Source organism: Pseudorasbora parva, chromosome 19, assembly GCF_024679245.1.
Source record: "Pseudorasbora parva isolate DD20220531a chromosome 19, ASM2467924v1, whole genome shotgun sequence".
Lineage (NCBI taxonomy): Eukaryota > Metazoa > Chordata > Actinopteri > Cypriniformes > Gobionidae > Pseudorasbora > Pseudorasbora parva.
The window spans coordinates 31415295-31438619 of NC_090190.1; the positions used below are offsets into that span (position 1 = coordinate 31415295).

A 23325-nucleotide genomic window follows, 5' to 3' on the forward strand; every position below is an offset into this window, starting at 1 on the left:
TACACAGTATCTACTTTAAAAAAAACATGGTAACAATATTACACATAATATTTCAGTAGTTTTTATGATGAATTAAATATTAGTGGAATGTGCTTTTTTAATATAAGTTGACTTTGAAAAAAAAAAACATAAATTAGAGTAAATGGAAATGACCTGTTTATATTTGACTACCAGTTATATTCAATGAATAGTCTGTTTGATGCTGGCACAAGTAGAAACAATGTTATTGCACTAGCATTAGCAAAGTTATTGCTCATAGAACAAAGCAACATTCTTCATAATAATAATGATAATAATAATACTCCTTGCAGCTATTCACATCACAACCTAACCATAAGCTCTAATCTTCTGCACGATGATAAAATGACAAAACAGAAATTCTTTCAAATGTCAAACATAAATGAACATTAACAGATGTTTCCCTTCACTCAAAAACACATTAAACAACACTTCATTTCAATATTAATCTAAATTAAGCAAAGCATGCTGGGAAATAACAACTGCACAATTGAGCTAATTCCCTTAAAATAGAAAAGTAATCTTATTTTCCTTAATTTTATCAGCTTAATCGGTTCCTCAATTCAAGCCTTAAAAAATTAGGAAAGTTTATCTCTTGGTTTTTCTATACAACACCGAACCACAGTTTTCTTATAAATAATATATTATAATAGTAATTATATAAAAATATACATACATACATACATACATACATACATACATACATACATACATACATACATACATACATATATATATATATATATATATATATATATATATATATATATATATATATATATATATATATATATATATATATATATATATATATATATATATAAACACATATATATAGGCCTTAAGTGAGGACATTTGGCCTTGACATGTATTGCTAAACCTTTAGACAAACAGACACACACACACACACACACACACACACACACACACACGTGGAGTGTGTGGCTGGCCATAAATAAATACAGTCCCTGCAGCACACCTGGACATGTGAAGTCGTCACGGATGTGGGCGTGCCGAAGGCGCTGGTCAGAGGCCGCGAGAGCGAGCACAGTAATTCCCGGCGAACGAGTGCATGATGATGTACTTTACCGGAGTTTGTCCGGGAATGTCATGATTGGTAACGTCTCGGAAACTATTTGGACTATGCCGCCTATATGAAATGAACACATCACGAGGATTTTAAAGGGTTTTGAAGAGGAAGTAAACATCGAGGAGCGTCTTTCTGGGAGAAATTGAAAAAGACGTTAGGATATAAAATAAACAGCATCACCGCGGAAAGGTAAGTTAATAAAAGTTACTAAAAGTTTTTATTAAGTGGGACCACGCATTGACTGTCTGCTACAGTTAAAAAACACACAATGAAAGAGAAAAAAGAAAGAAAGGAAAATAATAACAGGAGAATACAGTGTTACATAGGCTACTGTCATCGACCATCCAAGATCAATAAGCAGACTCATATATCTATAGCTAGTACACTTACCGCATAGGTTACTTTTTTATCAGTTCAGAGAACTTAAATGTTTAATAATCGTGTACTTTGTTAAATACATAATTGTGCTCGTAACCCGTTCTGTAGGCTATTCTTTTTTGTAAAAAATGACAGCCGTTAAGAGTAAAAAAAACAAAAAAGGATTAGGAGAAGGAAATTCTATTTGGATGTTGAGAATGTGTAATTGAGTGTGCGAAAGAAAGCTCTTTGTGTCTGGCCCTATATCTGTAATCTCCAGGGGCCCCTGCGCTACCTGAGACCTTTGTGAAGACCTGCTGGTTTTCTTGCCTATGGAGTTCTGTTTAAAAACATGACTTCATGGAGAGAGAATGAGCAAAGAAGATTGAAGCAGAGGTTAGGGGTGAAATTGACAGAAAAGATCGTGAACTAAGCAGGATCAGGATCTTTTTGCTTTGGAGTGACAGATAAAAGTGTAACGTAGCCTAAACGAGACAAACAGGGGTCACTAGAACTAAAGACTGTTTATAGGCTCTTAAATTAATGATAAAGCAGTTTAATTAACAGTTTAATAAAAGCACTGCACAATTAATGTTAAGCAGTAACTAGTTACATGTAACTAGAAGATTACATAATTTATTTTAAAATAAATGTAGGCTATCTGTAATCAGTTACTGAGAAAAAAAATTGTAATTCAATTAGTTACTTATGAAAATGTTAATGATTACAAAGAGGGTTGCATCTGAATATTTTCTGTAAAAAGCTAGGATATGTTGAATAATATTAATTTGTTGCCTGTTTTTGATGTGCACAATATCTGCCATTAAAAGGCTGTGTAATCAGTTACATTAATAAAGTATTTGAAATAGTTACACTTACTTATTACATTTTAAATAGGGTAACTTCTAATCTGTAACCTATATTTCCAATGTAACCTTCCCAACACTGTATATAGCCTACAAACATACAAAAAAATCAGTCAAAAAGTAATTTTATTCATTTAATTTTATTTATTATTGTATTTGTTTATGTATTATTTGTTTTGTGTGTTGTTGTTTAGTTGTTTTTTTTCCAGTTAAGTAAATCAATGTCATCTAGTATAAGGAGACAGACAGTTATGTCATTGAAATGACATTTAAGGCAATAAGAAAATGGGAAAATGTTGAGCAGAGGTCAGCAAACCCAATGAATGTGTGTGGCCTGAGTCTCAAGTGTGTTAGCGCAGTTGTTGTTAACAGCGTCATTATGTGGGCTAGTACTGTAGAAGTCAGTGAATCGTAAACACGGAATCTCTCATTCTTTCATGCTGCAAATATGACCGGAATGCTTTCTTGGAAGTCACACAGTTCCATTTTATTTTGTTAACTTTAAGATCTGGGGCTGGTTGCATAAACCACTAAGACTAGTCTTACAAGTAGTTAGTCATCAAGTTATTTTTTTCTAATTTGATACGAAAAGTGAGAATGACTGCTCCTTTGACTAACTGCTTGTGGGTCATACTAGATCTTAAGACACTGTCTTGACATAATGACTATGTTAACACTGAGATCCTCAGGAACAGTTGATATGATTGTGGATTGATTTCTGATGATGAATCTTTTGAAGTCAGGTTTCCTTTGATAAGTGTCAGTGCTTTTGATCTTTTGACCTTTTAACATTTTGTGAACTGCTGCCTTTACAATGATTCATGAGATTGTTTCAATATGTTGTATATTTGAGAGCTTGAAGTTTTTTTTTATTGGTTGATCTTGAATAGTTCAAAGTCTGCCGTAACAGGACACCCCTTAACCTTGGCAAGCAGAGATCTAGTCATTAGTAAGAGCTATTCAGAGTTCTGTATTACTCTGAACCCCCTCTGAGACTACATGTGGCCTTCTTGGCAGCGAATAAGAAAAGGAAGAAGAGCTTAATAGAGTGAGGGGTGACAAAGGGAAGGGGGTGGAGGGCATGTTTATAGTCACATCGTGACTGACAGCACACAAGGTGGCGAGGGGGGTAGACATCCTCAGAGAGATGGAAGTAAGTGCCATTTAGAACAAAAACAGGCAGCTCATATGAAGTTCAGTTGGAGTTCATTTTGGGAGGTCTGAAAAAGTTGGGCTTTTTACTTTCCAACTACCATTAGTCCATGGTTATGAGGCTCCACCTTCTTTGTGCAAATATGGTTAGTTTCTTCGATTCAGTCTGATAAAACTGATGATGTCATTTTTGATGATGTCATCACAATTTGCATCATATGACAAAAAGCTAAGAATCTCAGCTCTTTATAGACATGTCGATCATGCTTCTAGACCAATCAGAGCCCGAGATCTCCCTTTACAAATTTGAAGAGGCAGAGCCTTCTTTTCGATTTCCTAGTGGCCAGTTTATGTCAATGCAGATGAGTAGGAGTTATTAGACACTTTGGACAGATAAATCTCAATAACTTTTTTTTTGGAAGGAGATATCAAGAAAATTATTTTTCCCCCTGTTTAGTGCCAATTTATAGAATCAACAGAAACTTCCAGAAAGGTTGTAGACCAAACTGATAAAAAAAATATATAGATTTTTAAATAACAAATTAATTCAAAATAAATCAAAATATAGATTTTTTTATATATGTTTATCATAAAATTGTGAATAGATACAATAGAATATATGCAATATTCCACCACTGTGTTAAAATGTATAGTGTTTTCTGTAAAATGAGACCATTTTAATCAATTTACTCCAATGTATGTGGGTAGGGCACTCTTTTAAATTCAGATATTCCTAATTCTCAAAAAAATGCAAAATGTGAAGTGATGATGATCATGCGTTTAGCGCCATATCACTCGACAACAGTTTTTTTCATGACTTTTCCTATGTAAAATTATGTATTTGCAACAGAAACGTTGATCACCACTCAAGTCATCACTAAATTGGACTAATTTGGATGGCCACACTAAAAGTGTGTGGTTTTAATGAGAGGATTTTAAGACTTTGTGTCGGGCGAAATAATTTAAGTGTGTAACAACTCAATTTTCAACTCTGATTTCTAACCCTGTTTTGATGTAAAGTAAATGGAGTCAAGGAGTCGAATCCATAGACTCCCACAGTGGGAGTCGGGAATCAGAGTAGACTCCAAAAAACCTGGAATCGAACACCCTTAGGATTTCCTGAAAACGAACGTCAATATATTTCTTCTCTGAGGCAAATGTGGTGTTTCCGCTCGAGGATGCCCTCTGGCCTTCAGTATGATTTAAACTTTTGGGTAAAAAATAAGAAGAAAAATAATATTTAATCTACTATTATATATAATATATATATTATATATTTTATCTAATATTTAAGTTTAAAAACTTAAACTTTTAATTATAAATGTGTAGGACAATCCATGTGTTTCTCCAATGTACAGGAGTTTTTCCCCCCACAGTGGATGTACAAGAGGTTTATATTTCATATTAAAGACATAGACATTGAAATTGATATCACACACACACACACGCACACAATAATTAGTATTAGTATTATTATATTGTTATATTTATTCTGACATACTCTATTTTTAATTTTTAATTAGGAAAATGTTATTGTAATAGTAATATATATATATATATATATATATATATATATATATATATATATATATATATATATATATATATATATATATATATATATATATATATTACAGTTTTTCTCAATTGCTAAAACACTAAAACCCATCGGCTGAACAAATTTCTCAGTTGCCTGAACTCAGTTAGCTAATTGTGCAGTCTGTTTTCAATACCTTAAACCATTTCACATCATAAAACACAATTTGCAGATCTTACTTAGACTTTTCAGCAAAACTCTAAACACATTCTCATTGTCAAGACATACTGCTCTCTAATGCACATGCCATCCATACGGGTTAACACAAGTGGCAACAATCAAATACAAATGGAGAACACAATGTCAATGATTGAACACAACCACTCAAAACTGATTTAACCTGTTTCAAATGATGAGACACAACCAATATAAGAACAGTGCATTGTAGGCTGTTACAATTAACAAATCGTATTGCCCTGAACATGTTGCTTTCCAATTGTTGACAGTACTGACTGCTCAATAGGTTTTGACTGGTTGCGGGTTCATATCAACAAAGAATAAGTATTACAATATCACAGAAACAAAGGAAAAGTTTGTGAGATGCAGAGTACAGTACTGTAAAAATCAGACTAATGAAAATGCATATCTATAGCACAAATTGTATTTATCTTGCGATTTATATGCCAAAATTAGTTTTTATGTGCATATGTTACACAGTTTTCATGTGCATCTGATACGTGTGCACGTACTCCAAACAACTCAACCTACCCAATAAGGTGACAATGCAAATCATATGCACATAAAAACTATTGTGCCGTATAAATCGCACAATAAATACAATTTGTGATGTATATGCATTTCATGAGAATGAGTTGGTAAAAATAGGGCTACAACCAAGAGTAAGAACAAAAAATTGCAAAGCAAAGCAGAGTAGTAATAATTTCTGACCAATTTTGAGCTACTATGATCACAAGACAATGACAAGAAAAATATGAAATTTGTTTTGAGATTAAAAATTTACTTCTGCCTGAGAACTATGCTTTGAACAATGTGTTTTCTATTTTTTGCTGTATTGTTTACTGATTGCTTGATAGTGTTTATCATTTTGATCACTTTGTTTATGATTTGAGAGCAGTGTTTGATTTTGAACACAGGTAAAACTGTTTTGAGGCGAAAGTTATATTTTGCAAGAGAAGTCAGAGGTTTTGTGAATAGTGCTTGAAGAGGAGGTTTTGTTTAATGGTTTCAGAAAACGGAGCAAGGTTTCAGAAATAGTGTTTTAGCAATTGAGAAAAACTGTAATGTTTAGCAGTAAAAATAATCAAAATAATATTTATTATAGTCATATTAATATATAAACAAAAAATGTTATATACACACACTTTTCATTTGTGTAAAAAAATAAAAGCAATAATCGCATTTTAATTCGCAATCGCATTTTTAACCAGAATAATCGCAATAATATATTTTCCCCAAATCGTGCAGCCCTATAGAACTTTAGTAATTAGAACTAAAACTGTTGATAACCATGTATATGAATGCATATTTATCATTAAACTGAACTTTGGACTGGTCGCTTGACTGGTCGCTCAAGATATTGTTGGTGTTTTTTGTAAAAAAAAATAAAAAGAAATAAAAAAGACTATAATACTATAAATATAATAATAAGATAATAATAATAATAGTAATTCTACTACTAATAACAATATACAAGGCCCTAAGGATTGATGAGCTGCTGGCCTCTTAATGCTACCTGTCCCAACTTTTTTGGAATGCTTTTTTGGTAGCTCTCATGAAATCCAAAATTAGCCAATATTTGGCAGGACATTTCAAAATGTCTAACTTTTAACATTTGATATGTTATTTGATATTATATTGTGAATAATATCAATTAATGTGATTTGTAAATTATTGCATTCCTTTTTTATTCACAATTTGTACAGTGTCCCAACTTTTTTGGAATCGGGTTTGTATTAATCACGTTGACAGCATTCGCTCTAACTGATTTGAATTATATGACTTTGATGTCATACAGCGACTGGTCTGCGCAGGGCCGATGCATGTCGAACAAGCCTTCAATCAACAATGGTGAACGTACTATTCAATTCAAGTCTATTGATGCACGTGCCTTTATGATCCTACATTGGCATCAAAACACAGCGAATTCAACAAGTTTGTGGTTTAGTCCCAAGTTTGTGTACATCTTGTTGGTCACGTTAACCCAGCCCCTGACGCAAGTGGTTCTTACTTCTAGACCAGCAAAGGTTTGGCGCTTCTTAAGAACCACTTTTTCTGGTTCAGAGCTGGTGCTTTGGGTGTGGAAAGACAAAGAACCGATTTGAAACTAGACTTCTGAACCAGCACCAGCACTGCCTTGGTGAAAAAGGGGTAACAGCGTACCTCCCCAAAGTCCCTAGTTCCTGACCATGGCACCAGGCGACCACAGTTGTGTAAATTCAATCACAGAAGTCATGTAGTACAATTCAGAGGCTCTGCTGAAATATCAAAAGTGCAGTTGCCTCAGTTTTATATGCTAATTAAGGTGCTAATGGTGACTTCTTTTAGCCTGGATGCCAGCCGAACTTAGCCCCGCCCACAACATTTTTAGGTCGGGCAATTCAGTCTGGCATTGTTCCATAGAGGAGTAATTATCCCCGACCAGAAACTGTTCGGACCAATGAAATCATCAGGGCAGGCTTTAGACGATGACGGACAGATGATCAACAGTAACGTAATCATGCACGTCATCAAAGGGGCTTGGATTATATTTACTCGAATCCTAAACGGAGAGCTTGTTTGTATATGCATTCACCTTCATAATTTCTCTCAAAGATGATGATCATGTTGTGTAAGTACTCTGTGTATCATTAAATTCTTTTATTTTTTTACAACACCGGCAAAGATCGTTTATTCCAGCGCGTGTGCAGACAGGGTTGCCAAGTTTTTACAACAAAATCTGCCAACTACTAGCCCTAAACTTCTCGGGGGGTTCTCCGGGGGAAAAATTGTGTTTGGGGGTAAAATGTGTGTTATTTTGGCAAGATTGCCAGCTAAAATTCACACTCATGGGTCTATATATCACATAATAGTCGCTTCAACCCTTGGACATAGAAAACAACCGCGGAAAAAGACGCGGACTTGGCAACACAGTGCAGTTGAGCTCTGTCTGTTGACATTTGACAATGCGTCACTTCGTTGCTTTGATTGGTTTGCTCCATTGGGCTGTGAGTATGAGGCGTGTTTCAACCGAACCAGGAAAGACATCAATTGGATAGACCTACAAAGGTCTATCCAATTGATGTCTTTCCTGGTTCGGTTGAAACACGCCTCATAATCACAGCCCAATGGAGCAGTTTTAGACTCATATTCTGACTAGAATTGAGTATGACCACGTCAGGCTAGACTTCTTTCAGATGAGTCATGAACTGAGTGCCAGTGATGCACCTTCGATCACCACTGATTCGACTCTCACACATGCGTACGCCCGTACGCAGCTGGCGACCTGTAGTTCACCCTGACTCACTGCACACATCCTTTCTCCCATTGTCCTGCATGTTTGCTCTTTGGGTGAGGGACCCAGTGTGAACATGACATCAGTGGATTCTGAAAGAAGGGAGGGAATATAAAAACATAGACTGTAAGAGAATCACGGGCCATTTAAAAGAAAGCTTGGACTGAAAGTTGTTGCCTTTGAGCCATCACAACAAAATGTCGTGTGATTCATAGGAATTAATGAACAAAACAAGCTTTGTGATGCAGTTATACTAGATGCAGGGTTTTACTTTTCTGTTCGTTTTTTTTTTTACCTTACAGGGTAATTTGACAACAATACTACTTTTAAAATATTTATATATTTTTTTTTATCAGGCTTCTATGTTTAGGTTCAGTAATTTCACTTTAATTGCAATGGAAAAAGTTATTAGTCAGTTATTGAAATGCCTTATTTTCAAAATTACCAATTTAGTCAATTAATTGTTACAAAACCAGCAAAGACCATGTGTGCTTTTTTGCTGCAAAAACCTCTAAGTCCACCTCTTTGGTCAACAAGATGTCAGCAGTTGCAAAATTACTAAAGATGCAAATGGAAACATTGCAAATGATGAAAGCAGAATTCAAAATGTAACAATGGAGAAACTGATCCAGAGTAGGCAGAGCTGTGATTAAGTGACTGCCACTTCCGTTTCTGTTAGAGTTTTTACTGCAGGAACACTTTTTTACTTGCGAAATCACGTCATTGCTACTGGAACGATGGACAAAACATGATAAAAAACTTAAAAGCAAAAAAAAAAAAGCAAGCCGTCTCATATGCACACTGTTATTTGTATTGAAAGTATTTGATGAACATACTATGTGCAGAGAGCATTCGCTCAGTATCATTATCTTATTTTTAAGTGTTCATTTAGCGGCTTTTGCATCTGCACTATTCAGACATACACTCATTGGCCACTTTATTAAGTACATTTTGCCTCCAGAACTGCCTTAATTCTTCATGGCATAGATTAAAAAAACTAGAAACATTCCTCAGATATTTTGGTCCATATTAGCATGATATTATCACACAGTTGGTGCAGATTTGTCAGCTGCACATTCATTATTCAGATCTCCCATCCCTCCACATCCCAAAGGTGCACTATTGGATTGAGATCTGGTGACTGTGGAGGTCATTTAAGTATAGTGAACTCATTGTCATGTTCAAGAAACCAGTTTGAGATGGTTTTTGAGGAGTTTTGTGACATTGCATCATGTTATTTTGCTGGAAGTAGTGCACCAGAAGAAGGGTACACTGGAATGGACATGGTCGGCAACAATATTGAGGTTGGCTGTGGCATTTAAACGATGCTCATTTGGTACAAAGGGCCAAAAGTGTGCCAAGAAAACATCCCCCACACCATTAAACCACCACCTAGTCAGGTTGGGTCCATGCTTTCATGTTGTTTATGCCAATTTCTGACCCTTCCATCTGAATGTCACAGCAGAAATAGAGACTCATCATGCCAGGCAACTTTCCAATCTTCTATTGTCCAATTTTGGTGAGCAACTGTGAATTGTATCATCAGTTTCCTGTTCTTAGCTGACAGGAGGGGCACCCGGTAGGGTCTTCTGCTGCTGTAGCCCATCTGCTTCAAGGTCCGATGTGTTGTGCGTTGCGTTCTGCATTCTTCAGTTGTAACAAGTGGTTATTTGAGTGTCTGTTGCTTTTCAAACCAGTCTGGCTATTGTCATCTGACCTCTGGCATCAACAAGGCATTTTCACCCACAGAACTGCCACTCACTGGATATATTTCAAACCATTGTCTGTAAATCCTTGAGATGGTTGTGCATGAAAACCCAAGTAGATCAACAGACCAGCTCATCTGACACCAACCACCACTTTCAAAAGTCACTTAAATCACCTTTCTGATGCTCTGTTTGAATTTCAGCAGATTGGCTTGACCATTTTCTACATGCCTAAATGCATTGATTCACTACCATGTGATTTGCCTGATTAAATATTTGGCAAAGCAGAATTTTCAGCAGCCATTACTCCAGTCTTCAGTGCCACATGGTCCTTCATAAATCTTTCTAATACGCTGATTTGGTGCTCAAGAAACATTCATTCTTAAACAGTTGTGTTGCTTATGTTTGTTCAAACTGTGATTAATTGAAATATTTTGTAACATTGTAAACATATTTAGATAAATTAGATACATTTTAATGCATAAAGCAAGTGTCTTTTGTGAACTTTTGAATTGTTTAAAGATTTTTGTTTTTGTATTTTTTTAGCATTCCAACTAGCACAATTGGCTTTTCACTGGTTGGCTTAACCAGTGGTAGAACTTTTTTTTCTTTGTCCAATGGTAGTCTTTGGGGAAACCTGTTTAAAAACAGTCATTATTTTTTTCCATTCCATTGCAGTGTTAGAGCTGTAGAAATCACACACGTCACCTTTAAAGACATCAGATATGTTCAATTAAAATGCACCGTCCACTCCCACGCCTCTGTTGAGCAATGAACCAGTTGGTAATTTGATCTATCCATTGTTTGGGGCTAGACTCTAAAGTTAGGGTTGGTTTAGAGAGAGGAGAAAGAGGGGCAAAAGTACGCAAGAACGAGTAAATGTATCAAGATGAGTGGATTGGCTTCAGGAGTGGTGGAGGAGTGAAAGACTGAGAAGGAAGGGTAAGAGGGTGTATAAAAGACAGTTGGTGTTCTTGTGTGTTGAGGAAAAATAGTGCTGACTGCCTTCATGGTGACATGATAGGAATTAGGGTATTATCAGTAATCTTGTGATGATTTTGTGGAATTTTAAATGTTATGACATCTGAGTCAAGTCCAAAATTAACTTTTTGCCACACCTGCCACAAGGTGAAAATTTAGCAGCCAAGATATCAGTCATAAAAATGTATGATTATTTTTTTAAATAAATTGATTTGGTTTTTGGGTTGAACTAATTGACTAAATGTTCCAGATGCAGTGGTTAACTGCCAAATGGAGGAGAAAATTGGGTAAAGGCCCTATATAGTCACGTCAAAGTTTTGTTTTCGTTCTTTTCTTAGGGGTAAAAAGAGAGTAAAAATCATCCATACTGAGAGCAACTGTTAGATGAATATGTAATTAAGTAGTTGACAAATAGGCAGTAAAAACCCTTATGAAAGGAAAATATATTTACCAATATATTACTTCAAAATATATTATAATATATTGTAAATACATGGAATAATATATTGATGATATTATACAATATATTATATATTCCTGTAATATATTGCAAAATATACAAATGATTGCCGCTTTCATATATTGCAATATATTGGAGAATATAAATATTAAATCCCATATATGTGAATATATTGCCTAATGTATTACATGATATTTTCCAATATACTGCAATATATTTTTGTTTCGTTATGGAAGGCTTTTTGCAAAACACCATTTTTAAAATAAAATAAAAAAACACTTTTATGTAGTGTGAAGTCTGATGTGTGAGAAAATATAAGGCGTCACTAACTTTATCAAATCTGTCCTTCACTCAAAAAAGTAAACTGTTGAATGAACGTAATTAAATTAAGAAAATCTTTTCGACAAAATTGAATTATGCTTTTCCAACAAAATCAAATTGGTTTGAAATAATTTGTTGCAATCTTGTTGCATGAACTTAAAATATTTTAGTTAAAACTACAAAATTGTATCATTCCAGCTAGATAAAGTAGGATAAAAAGGGGTAGAATTAATGACCATATTTAGTCTGGGAACTGTCACATGAATTTATTTTCTTTATTTCTATAAAAACTATTAGTCAACAACACTTGATCACTTGCTAATTGTAACATGCAAGTAATGATCAAGTAAAGCAGTTCTCGTCACTGACATTAGCACAGTTACAGATCATTGAGAACATTCACCTACCTAAATGGTAACCTAAAAAAATCAACACATAACAACTTTTAAATGTCAAATACTACTGTCAAATATAACATCAAACGTTAACAGGTCTTTCCCTTCACTAAAAACACATTAAACAGCACTTAAGTTCAACATAACTCTCCAATCCATCCCTATGAAAAGCATGCTGGGAACTGCCTAGTTCAGTCATCACAACATAAATTATCCATGTAGTCCCCCAACACAAATGGTTTAGGTAAATTAAATTTTTTTATAAATTCCAGTTCATTTAATGTAATAAAATTAAGTAAAATGGCAATTATGTAAAAAACTATTGATCTGGGGTGTTTCAGCTTATTTTATTTAAATAAACTGAGCAAACAGCTAGAATCATTTTTTTAGAAAATAGAAAAGAAAATAGTTGTTTTGCATTTTTACTGAATACCATAAATGTGGCCCTATGGTGTGACATAGCAAAAATGTAGAAAAAAACCCTTTTAATAATATAGCATGAGAAAGATTTATCTTCATTGATACACTTTCATATAGTGCTATTTATTTAATATGAAATTCTGAATAACATTATTTTCCCACTTGACTTGTTGGACATTTTCAATAAATACTAGACAAACTTTGCTGTCATCCTTTCAAAACTGCTGAAAATTATAAAATTCTAAAAAGATGATTGATGATTATATCTCCCCTAATGCAATACTGAACCATTCTTTGAGATATCTATTTTGAGATAAAGACAAATATGGGGTTCTTTCATATCGTAGGACATTATGTCACACTAAATGACTGGAGTGGTAGTTATTGTAAGTAAGTATTTTTTATTTAACTTTGAATCTGTCAAAGAAGAAAGTATTTAATTTTGATAGAAACAATATCCTATTTAAAAAGGTTTTAAAGATACCATGTCCTCTTGTGGGACATTATCTGTCACACCATAAGATGTTTCAACCTTTTGAGTCAGTTAATGACCTTGCTATTCCGTAGCTCACCTGTCATTCACAGTTATCAAGACACATTTTCATAATTTTCCATGATTATGTTGTTTAACATACACTGACAAGTTGTGTTGGATTTACATTGTGTACATCAGCCCCTCATGAATCAATTAAGTTAAACAAACATTTCTCAATTAAGTTTTAAAGTGAATTTTATATGGCTCCCTGACATGATTTAGGCATTCAATTGCTTATATTTATTCATCCATTTCAATTTCATATATGTTAATGTTACACAACTCTATTATAATACTGCTCTAGCTAGTTGACAAACTTTTAGCTAGCAATAGCACATATTAGCATCTTAAATGCTAAGCATTAAAAGCTCCTTCCGCAAAGCCGTTAACTGTCACCACTGTAATTTAATTTGTTCTAATAATTCCAGCATAATTGCATATTAAACTCTATTAAACACTAGTTTAACACAAGTTTAGTAGTTTAACCCCACAATCAAGGGGTTAAACACAATACCTTTCTCATCTTGCTCAAAAATACATAAAATAACACTTTTACATATAAAATAACAACATTTACTCTCTGTTGATTTAACCATATGCAAAGCATGCTGGGAACCAACAAGCCCCACCCAGTGCAGGTTAATGCAACACAAATGATTCAGGCAGCAACACAAACAGATTAAATAAACTTTAGTTTGACTTAAGTGTTTAAGTGGATTGAACAAAATGTATAGCAATTGTGTTGCTTTAGTTCATTTTAATTAAGCAATTTGAACAAACAGTAAAAATATATTTTTTACAGTGTACATTCTTAGTTAAAAAATATATATATAATTTAGGAGTGTCACACTAAAGGACAACAAAACTTAAAAGACAACTCCGGGGAATTTTTAAGTTTATCTTAAACGATATACCTTTGTGAGTACAGTCTATAGAAGAAGGAAGAAAAAAAAAAACGGATTGGTGCTTGCAACACAGAGTTATTACAGTTAATGCCCAGAGCCCCCACTCAGCTAAAACGGCAGTTATGGGAGTATAAACATAAAGGGTGTCTTTGTGCCTCTTAACAGACACAAAATGCAATTAAAATGTCTGTCCAACAAGAACAGGGCCCTTACATGACAACGAGATGCATATGACTTTATGACTTTATGACTTTTTGACTGTGGCCTTGAAAGTGATTGGAACGCCTAAATTCAATGATTTGGAGGGGTTTCCCAATACTTTTGGCAATATAATGTATGTGCATTTCCTCTATCAATTACAAAATTTCCTCTTTCAATTACAAAATAAACAGCAAGCATTTTTTTAAGGAAAGCATAAGAAAAACATCTGATCAAAGCAACATGGATATGTTTGCACTAGCTCTGCAATTCGGCGCTCCAGTAAAGTCATGTCACGTTTATTTATATAGCACTTTACATAACAGATTGTTTAAAAGAAGGCAGCTATACACTATTAAACATGAAATCAGTGTCAGTGTCTCATTTCATCAGAAATACAACTTCATTTTTTACTATAAAGCGACTTTCCAGTGTGTTCGTGCTTTTACCTGCAGACGTTTGACCTCGACGGACTTAACCAGAAAATTAACCAGAGAAGAGTTCCATGTGAAAGAAGGCGGCGCCTCAACGTCTTCCTGTTACGTAATCGCCATAGACCAATGTCAGTTTGAAAGTGTTTACCAGCTGGAAAAAGTTTACTATGTCAAGCTGTTTCAAACTCCTGAAACAAACAAAATTAGCTTCGTTTTGGTATGATTTTGTTCGAATATCAGTTTGTTCTTCGATATCACTTGATGTACCATATGATGCTATTGTAAAAGATCATTATTTTGTGCATTGGGTGTAATAGAATATGTTAACATACTTTATTATTCAAAAATATATTATTTTTACATATTCTACACATATTGTAGCTCCTCTAAATATACAGTGTTCCTCAAGCACGTTGATTTATACAAAGCCCCTCGTTCTGAAAGTGTTGTGTGCTTTGATTGGCCAGCTGACCTAGTGCGTTGGGTCAGTGCTGACCCAGTGCGACCCAGTGACCAATGTGTGTTGTAAATGTAACACCCCTTACCATAATGCGAGTTTTAGCTTTCAAAGATTCCAAAAATTATACAGGCTGATTCTGAAAATGCAGATGACCAAGCCGATCAATCGTAAACCTGATACTCGTATGTATTTACAGAACACAAGCTGCATGTGACAAACGCGGCCAGTTTGAAAGCACAATGGGGCATGCCCGTGCGAGTGTAACAGAGGCCAGCTAGTAGTAGTTACTGTGCGAGTAAACCTCACTTCTCTGACCTCAAGAGACGCTCTAGCGACGGACGCTAGAGGTTGCAGCCTTTAGCCTCCTTGTTAGAGCGTCCGACTCTCATGCCGGCGGACCCAGGTTCGAGTCCCGGTCCGAACAGAAGGGGTTACATGTGTCTGGTTATCACTGACCAAGCTCAGTCTTTTAAGACTAAACATTAGTCTGGGGAGTCTGCTATGTATTTTCTACAGCACAAGAGCAAGTTATAAGCAGAGAACTAAGGATATTGATTTGAAACATTAATCAACCACTGCAGTTTTGATCGTAAGAATGACAAACCATATTTTCTGGAACAGTCTTGTAATTAAATCTTAACCACTGATTCCTCATTCCAGAAGGCCAAATAAAGTGCTTTTGCTTTCACATAGAAACACGCAGCATCGCCACAACATGGCGGCAACTAAGATTGCTGAAGAAGCTACACCTTCTTTTTTTGCGTATCCAGTTGGGCGCCTTTATGCAAATATTTTCACATAGGGATGTAGGTCAGTGAGAGAGAATCCAATTGAGGCATTTTAGCTATGTCTGGACCTGCCTTTTTTTTTTTAGATATAATAAATCTTTTTGTGGGAGACTTTGTAACTTTGTAGATCTTATATAAACACAAACAACTATAACACACTAAACACACCTTTAACACATAATTTTACAGTGTCCTTGTAACATATGTTACATTGCTGTAGTATTAACAGTACATTATTCATAATTACAGAACATTATGCATAATTACATGCAATTAAACAAATCCCTAATACTACATTCAGTCAATTCATATTACTCAGTACTTTAATGAATAATTACACTGCACGCATAAATTACATCATTATTTTGTTTTCCATTATTATAAAAACCGCGGTGAGTAAATTACATGATTTTAATATCTGGCTGAACGATGCCTTTTTATGTGATTAGTAGAAATGTACTGTTTAAGAACAAGAATGCACGTTTGATAAGCATTACACACAGTGCCATATTAACAGTATTGTTGCTAGGAAACAAAATCATGAACTTCGATTGTATCAATGTCGACCTCTACATTCGCCTTCTACAGTCTACTTTCTTTTATTGTCCGTGTGTGCATACACAAAGGTGTGGAAATGCGGAAATGACAACCTTATCTTGGCTTGTTGGCAGACCATGTCTTTGTGTCGTGTACATTCATAGACAAATGATTTGCAGGACTCACTTTTAATGTGTGTTACAAACTGGAATACTAGACAGAAGCCATTATACTTGAGAGGAAATGGTTTTATATAGGCCTATGTGTGCTTCACAATGCTCTCCTTTTAGAATGGGAATAAAGAAAAGGATGGAAGAACCACTCCAGACTATTTCAAAACAGTGTCATGTAATACAGTCCCTGACAAAAGTATTGTCGCTTATCTATTTTCTAGAAATACCTGATATTAACCTGACTTTTAATTAATTCATTGGTGTTAGAAATAGCTCATATGAAAAGCTAAAACCCTCCCAAATGATGTTTAATGCACTGAAATAAATAATTTTCACAGAAAAAATATTTATCATTTAATCAAGACAGAAAGGTCAAATTTTGGCAAGACAAAAGTTTTGTCGCCTATACAGAAATTGAACAAATTTACTGCAAATACAAAAATATGTCAGCAAATTAAGTTGTGGTGCTGTGAGATCCAAATGTAATATCTTGTATGACTTCCATGAGCTTGAAGGACTGCATCCATGCGGTTTGGCAAGGATTCATACAATTTATTGATGAAGTCATCAGGAATAGCTCAGAAAGCAGTCTTGCATGCCTCCCAGAGTTCATCAATATTCTTTGGTTTCGTCTTCCATGCGTCCTCTTTCATCCTACCCCACATATGCTCAATGATGTTCATGTCTGGTGACTGGGCTGGCCAATCCTGGAGCATCTTGATCCTCTTCGCCTTGAGGAACTTTGATGTGGAGATGGAAGTATGCGATGGAGCACCGTCCTGCTGCAGAATTTGGCCTCTTTTATGGTTGGGAATAAGAGGTAGCTAAGATTTCTCGGTATTTTAGACTATTGATGTTGCCTTCCACCCTGCAGATCTCTCGCACACCCCCATACTGGATGTAACCCCAGACCATGATTTTTCCGCCACCAAACTTCACTGTTTTCTGGGTGAATCTCGGATCCATTCTGGCTCCAGTAGGTCTCCTGCAATATTTGCAGCGACTGTGGTGTAATTCAACAGAAGATTCATCTGAAAAATCCACCTTCTGCCACTTTTCCAGCGTCCATCCTTTTAGCAGGCTGTGGGCCTTGGCAAATGCCACACGGTTTTTCAATTGTCTTTTGTTTAGTGCTGGCTTCTGGGCACTGATTCGACCATGGAGGCCATTTCGAGACAGAATCCGACAAACTGTTCTGGTTGACACAGGGACTTCAGGTGACCAGGTCTCGTGGAGCTCTGCTGCAGTGGAAAATGGGCTGGCCTTGGATTTTCGAGCCAACAAACGGTCCTCTCGAGCAGTTGTCTTGCGGGGTCAAAAACGTCTCCAGTCTCTTCAAATCTTTTTTTTATCCTCTGTACTTGACGCTGAGACACATTGAAGGTGTCTGCCACATCAGCAGTGGATCTGGTCTTCAGCCTCTTGATAATCAAAACTTTAGTCTCTGGGTGAATCTTAGGCATGTTTGCAGAGGTCTAGTTGCAGTTGATGTGAAGGTCTAGTGTACTGGGGTTCTTTTTATACACACTTGAGACCTAATTTATCCAATATTAGTCACAGGGGAAGCTCATATGACAAGGTGACAACACTTATGTCTTTGCAAAAATTGACTCAATGGGCTTTACCAAGCTGTGAATATTAGAATACTTTTTGAAAGTTTAGTTTTTCACTGAAACATTATCACAAAAGCTGGTGGGATTAAAATGAGCCATTTCTTGTAAAAAAAATCTTGATTAGAAATATATATATGTGGCACTTTAGGTCAATTTGTACACAAGCGACAAGACTTTTGTCAGGGACTGTATGTGATAACCATAGAGACCAAGGAAAGAAAGGAAGAGGGAGGTAAAATGAGAGATAAACAGACTCTTGGAGTGAAAACATGAACCAAAGCTATCCCCACCCCATCACTCACTTTCCATAAACTCACTGAGATTGGAATTAAAAGACTGTGAGGTTACGACACATTTGTACTAAATGTGCAATGACCTGGAAAACTTTTATGACTGGATGAATTATTTCATATGCTGGACTTTTATTGTAGCTGTAAACTGAACCTTGAGTGTGATATGATATGATATCAGATAAGTTTAAGTGTATTTACATTGCAAAAAAAGTTTGCATTTACCAGTATTTCTACATCCCATAAATACTGGTAACATCTAATTAACTGGATGCATAGAAGTCAAAAATATTTTATATGCGGTGCAACTGGAGTGAACTCAGCAGTCTGTTCCTTGGTGGCCCCCGTATCGAACGTGAATGGGCCGAGGGGGACCCACCTCTCAGGAAAGGGGTCGTAAACAGACCGACCGAGGATCGAGGGAGGCCCTGCTGCATCTAAACCTAACACATCAGATAAAATCCGACCTAGCAACCTTCCAGCACACCTTAGCAACTGGATAACAATCTGGCAAAAAACAATCAGCATAACTTAGCAACCATATAAATTACCATTCAACCATTCATAGCGTATTTTATTCACAAAACTGTATCGTGCCATTCCTTGTCAAACTCCAATGACTGTTAAACATATCTATCTAGACTGCACTGTTTTTCATGTAAATAGTCTTTATACAGGGTAATGATTTTCACAAAAAAAAATGTTTTAAAACAAATTGCTTAAAGGGTAAGTTCACCCAAAAATGATATTTATGTAATTAATGACTCACCCTAATGTCATTCCACACCCGTAAGACCTCCGTTCATCTTCGGAACACAGTTTAAGATATTTTATATTTAGCCTGAGAGCGTATGGAAGTGTATACACACTATACTGTCCATGTCCAGAAAGGGAATAAAAACATCATCAAAGTAGTCCATCTGTAACATCAGTTAGTCAATTAGAATCTCTTGAAGCATCGAAAATACATTTTGGTCCAAAAATAGCAAAAACTACGACTTTATTTAGCATTGTCTTCTCTTCCGCATTTGTTTTCAAACCTCAAATAAAGATTCAAACGGTCATGAATCAGCTTATTGAATCATGATTCGGATCGCCAGTGTCACGTGATTTCAGCACGCGATCCGAAAGAATCAATAAGCTGATTCATAACCGTTTTAATCTTTATTTGAGGTCCGAAAACAAACGCGGAAGAGAAGACAATGCTGAATAAAGTCGTAGTTTTTGTTATTTTTGCACCAAAATGTATTTTCGATTCTTCAAGAGATTCTAATTGACTAACTGATGTCACATATGGACTACTTTGATGATGTTTTTATTCCCTTTCTGGACATGGACAGTATAGTGTGCATACACGCATACTCTCTCGGACTAAATATAAAATATCTTAAACTGTGTTCCGAAGATGAACTTACGGGTCTTACGGGTGTGGAACAACATTAGGGTGAGTCATTATTGACATAAATTTCATTTTTGGGTGAACTAACCTTTAACAGTTTAATTGTATTTTCCCCAAGCACATTCTTAAGGAATAGTAATGTCATATTTTGATCTGTAGGGGGAGCAGTGAATCTATAATCTGAGTATGGGCCCTGAGGAGCTGCCTGACCTTATGGACACGGTATGCGTTTCTGTGTGAGGAAAGAGCTGTGCAATCCAGTAATTTTGCATGATTTTTTCTAATGCACACTTAAACAATCTCATTTGTTCATTCTCTTACTCATTACTCCTAGATGTCGAGCACTCCTCCTCCTTCTCCTCATCCTTCATGTTCCTCATTCTCACCTCCTCACGGCTCTCCACCGATCTCCGTGACCTTACGCTGCCCTGCCACTCGTCACCTGACTTACATCGACCCCTGGAGGAGACACAGCTGGGAACCTGGAGCCGTCGCACAGGGATATCCACCCAATGACACGCGCAGGTGAAAACACATTTACCTCTGTGACACTTCAGTACACTACAATGGACCATGCTCTGCCTGAATCAATAAAACAAATGGGAAATTATGACTAATTTGGCTTTTTCTGTAATGACATATAATAAAATGCTATAATCATGGTGAAGCACCATATCATATATAATTTATTGTTTTTGACAGGAGACACTTGTATTCACCAAGGCATGCATTTAGTTTATCAAGAACACAGTAATATAGATTTTAAAATGCCATTTATTCCTGTGATGGCAAAGCTGAATTTTCAGAATCATTACTACAGTCTTTAGTGTTACACGATCTTCCAGAATTCATTCTAATATGCTGATTTGGTGCTCAAATTATTATTATTATTATTATTATTATTTATTTATTTTTTTTTATTTTTTACAATACTTTGATAAAAACTGCATTTATTGGAAAAAATATATTTTGTTACATTATAAGTGTACTGTTATTTATATATTTTATCATTTTAATGCGCACCTGCAGAGTCAAAATATTACAATAAAGTAAACACAATCTTACTGACTCCAAACCTTTGAATTTTCTACTACAAGTTATTATTTTTTGTCAGCAAGCCCCCACACCCTTTATTTCCAAATTATTCACTTCAAATAAGTGTTTACTGAAATTAATGGTTAACCTTGAAGAGTAGAATATTGATTCATTTATTTATTGCAATATAAAATAATGAATATGATTGCTGTGGATTGCAATAAAATTAATTTGGACTTTTTTTTAAAAATTAACTTTTATTTAGCAAGAGAAAAGAACAGTAAACACTTTTACAATATTACATAAATTGTCAAATGCTTTTCTTTTGACATTTCTGTTCAAAGAATCCTGAAAAAATGTCCCACAAACATTTAAGCAGTACAGCTGTTTATTAACAAAAAAACCTTTTTTCCTATGCCATTTCAGGGCTCGACATAAACGCTTGTCCGGGACAAGTGGATTTTTTGAAGTGAAAAAGAATTTTACTTCCCCGACGGACAAGAGCCTGATTAAAACAAAAAATAACTAGCAAATCATCAAAATGCACGAATGATTGTGCATTAATTTTAGTGTAATTGGCGATCGATAGTGGTGGATAATTATATACGATGAACTGACGATAAAAAGGTCGCGCTGTTGACAGTCGTGCAGCCTCTCGAGGAGAAATTACAACACTAGAGCCTTTAAGCCATTTCCTGAATACCATCATGAATGAAAATGACACTGCTGTCATATGACAGTTTCATAAACAATTAATTAACATTCACTTACATTTACATTCACTTAAAGTCACTTACATTTTAGATGCAATGTTGAGTGCTTTTGTTCGATTTTAGCAGCGAAAATCGTTCACACACAGCAGAACCATAACGCGTCTCACAGCAACAAGTGTGTTACTAAACGACTCAGTGTTTAATTGAATCGTTTGAATGAACGACTCAGTGACTCACTCAGACGGCCACCTGCTGCCACCTACTGGAGGTTTAGTTTCATGTTTAAACATTTCTTTCCAACATTTCTTATGTGTCTATTCAAAACTACAAATCTCAAAACATTATTTAATGCAGTTATAATTTTTCTGTGTAAATTATTTAATTTGATTGTTAACATCCCTTATAGTGTCTTAATTTAATTTAATGTATTGATCAAATGTAACAATATAAAATTAAACCTGAAGCATAGCCTATATTTAATAAGATTAGGGGGAAAATGCCCTTTATAAAAGCTAAAAATATTACAAATTTGAAATGATTCAATAAAATTTTTAAAAAAAAATCACAAATATGCATATTTAAATATGTCAAAGCTGATTGAACACTGGTGAAAATATTGCTTCAGAATAAATTATAGTTACAACACGCACACACACACACACTAGCAAAATAAAAAAAATATCTAACTTTTTTCCGGACAAGCAAATTTTTTACTCTAACAAGTGAATGAACGATTTACTTGTCCGAAGGACAAGGACATGAACATGCTTAATTTCAAGTCCTGCATTTATAACTTATGGCAAAGCAGATATTTTCAGTAGCCATTACTTCAGTTATTTTTTTTTACCCTTAAGGGAAGTGTATGTAAGATTGTGGCAAAAACTTGTACTGCAATCACTTTCCAATTACTGTAAAGCGGTGTATTCCCTCTCCCCCTCCCCCCTGACTCGAGGTTGCCAGATAGGCTGCAGGATATTTGTAGCTGCAGCTGTGGTAACTAGAGCAGAGCTGGCAACCCGGATGAAACACTACTGACTTTGTGATTGTTAGATAGCTGGAGGCTGGTAGCCTAGATATCTAGACGCACCCTAGCGGCAGCAAATCTAATCTGCCACGAGTATCGTCTAGCAACTCTCAATACACTTCTGAGCTGTAAAAACCAAACTCTGGTCAGGCCAATCACATCGTGTATAGAGTCGGTGGGCGGGGCTTAACATAATGATGGCAGAGTTGCGCTTGTGTGTTACTAGTACACACAGAAGCTGGCGAACGGCGGTCTTTCGAATCAGATTTGACTGCGACTCTGGAAGACTTGGAGTTAAGCTTTTCTCTGAGAAAAGAACAAAGAACGGTACTGAAGTCATTCTTAACAAGAGAATGTGTTTGGAGTTTTGCCGACCGGATACAGGGAATGTTTAATCTATCAACAAG

At 35.4% G+C, this 23325-nt stretch overlaps 1 protein-coding gene across 1 annotated transcript in view; it reads left to right on the top strand.

Annotated features, from left to right (window-relative positions):
• The first annotated feature begins 1119 nt into the window (after positions 1-1119).
• Positions 1120-23325, top strand: part of arhgef2a (Rho guanine nucleotide exchange factor (GEF) 2a) — a 91816-nt gene continuing 69610 nt past the window's right edge. Inside the window, exons 1-3 of the mRNA XM_067424927.1 lie at positions 1120-1297; positions 20306-20368; positions 20481-20671. Of these exons, the coding sequence (XP_067281028.1) occupies positions 20333-20368; positions 20481-20671 (227 nt within the window). The 5' untranslated portion in view covers positions 1120-1297; positions 20306-20332. The remainder of the gene's footprint in view (positions 1298-20305; positions 20369-20480; positions 20672-23325) is intronic.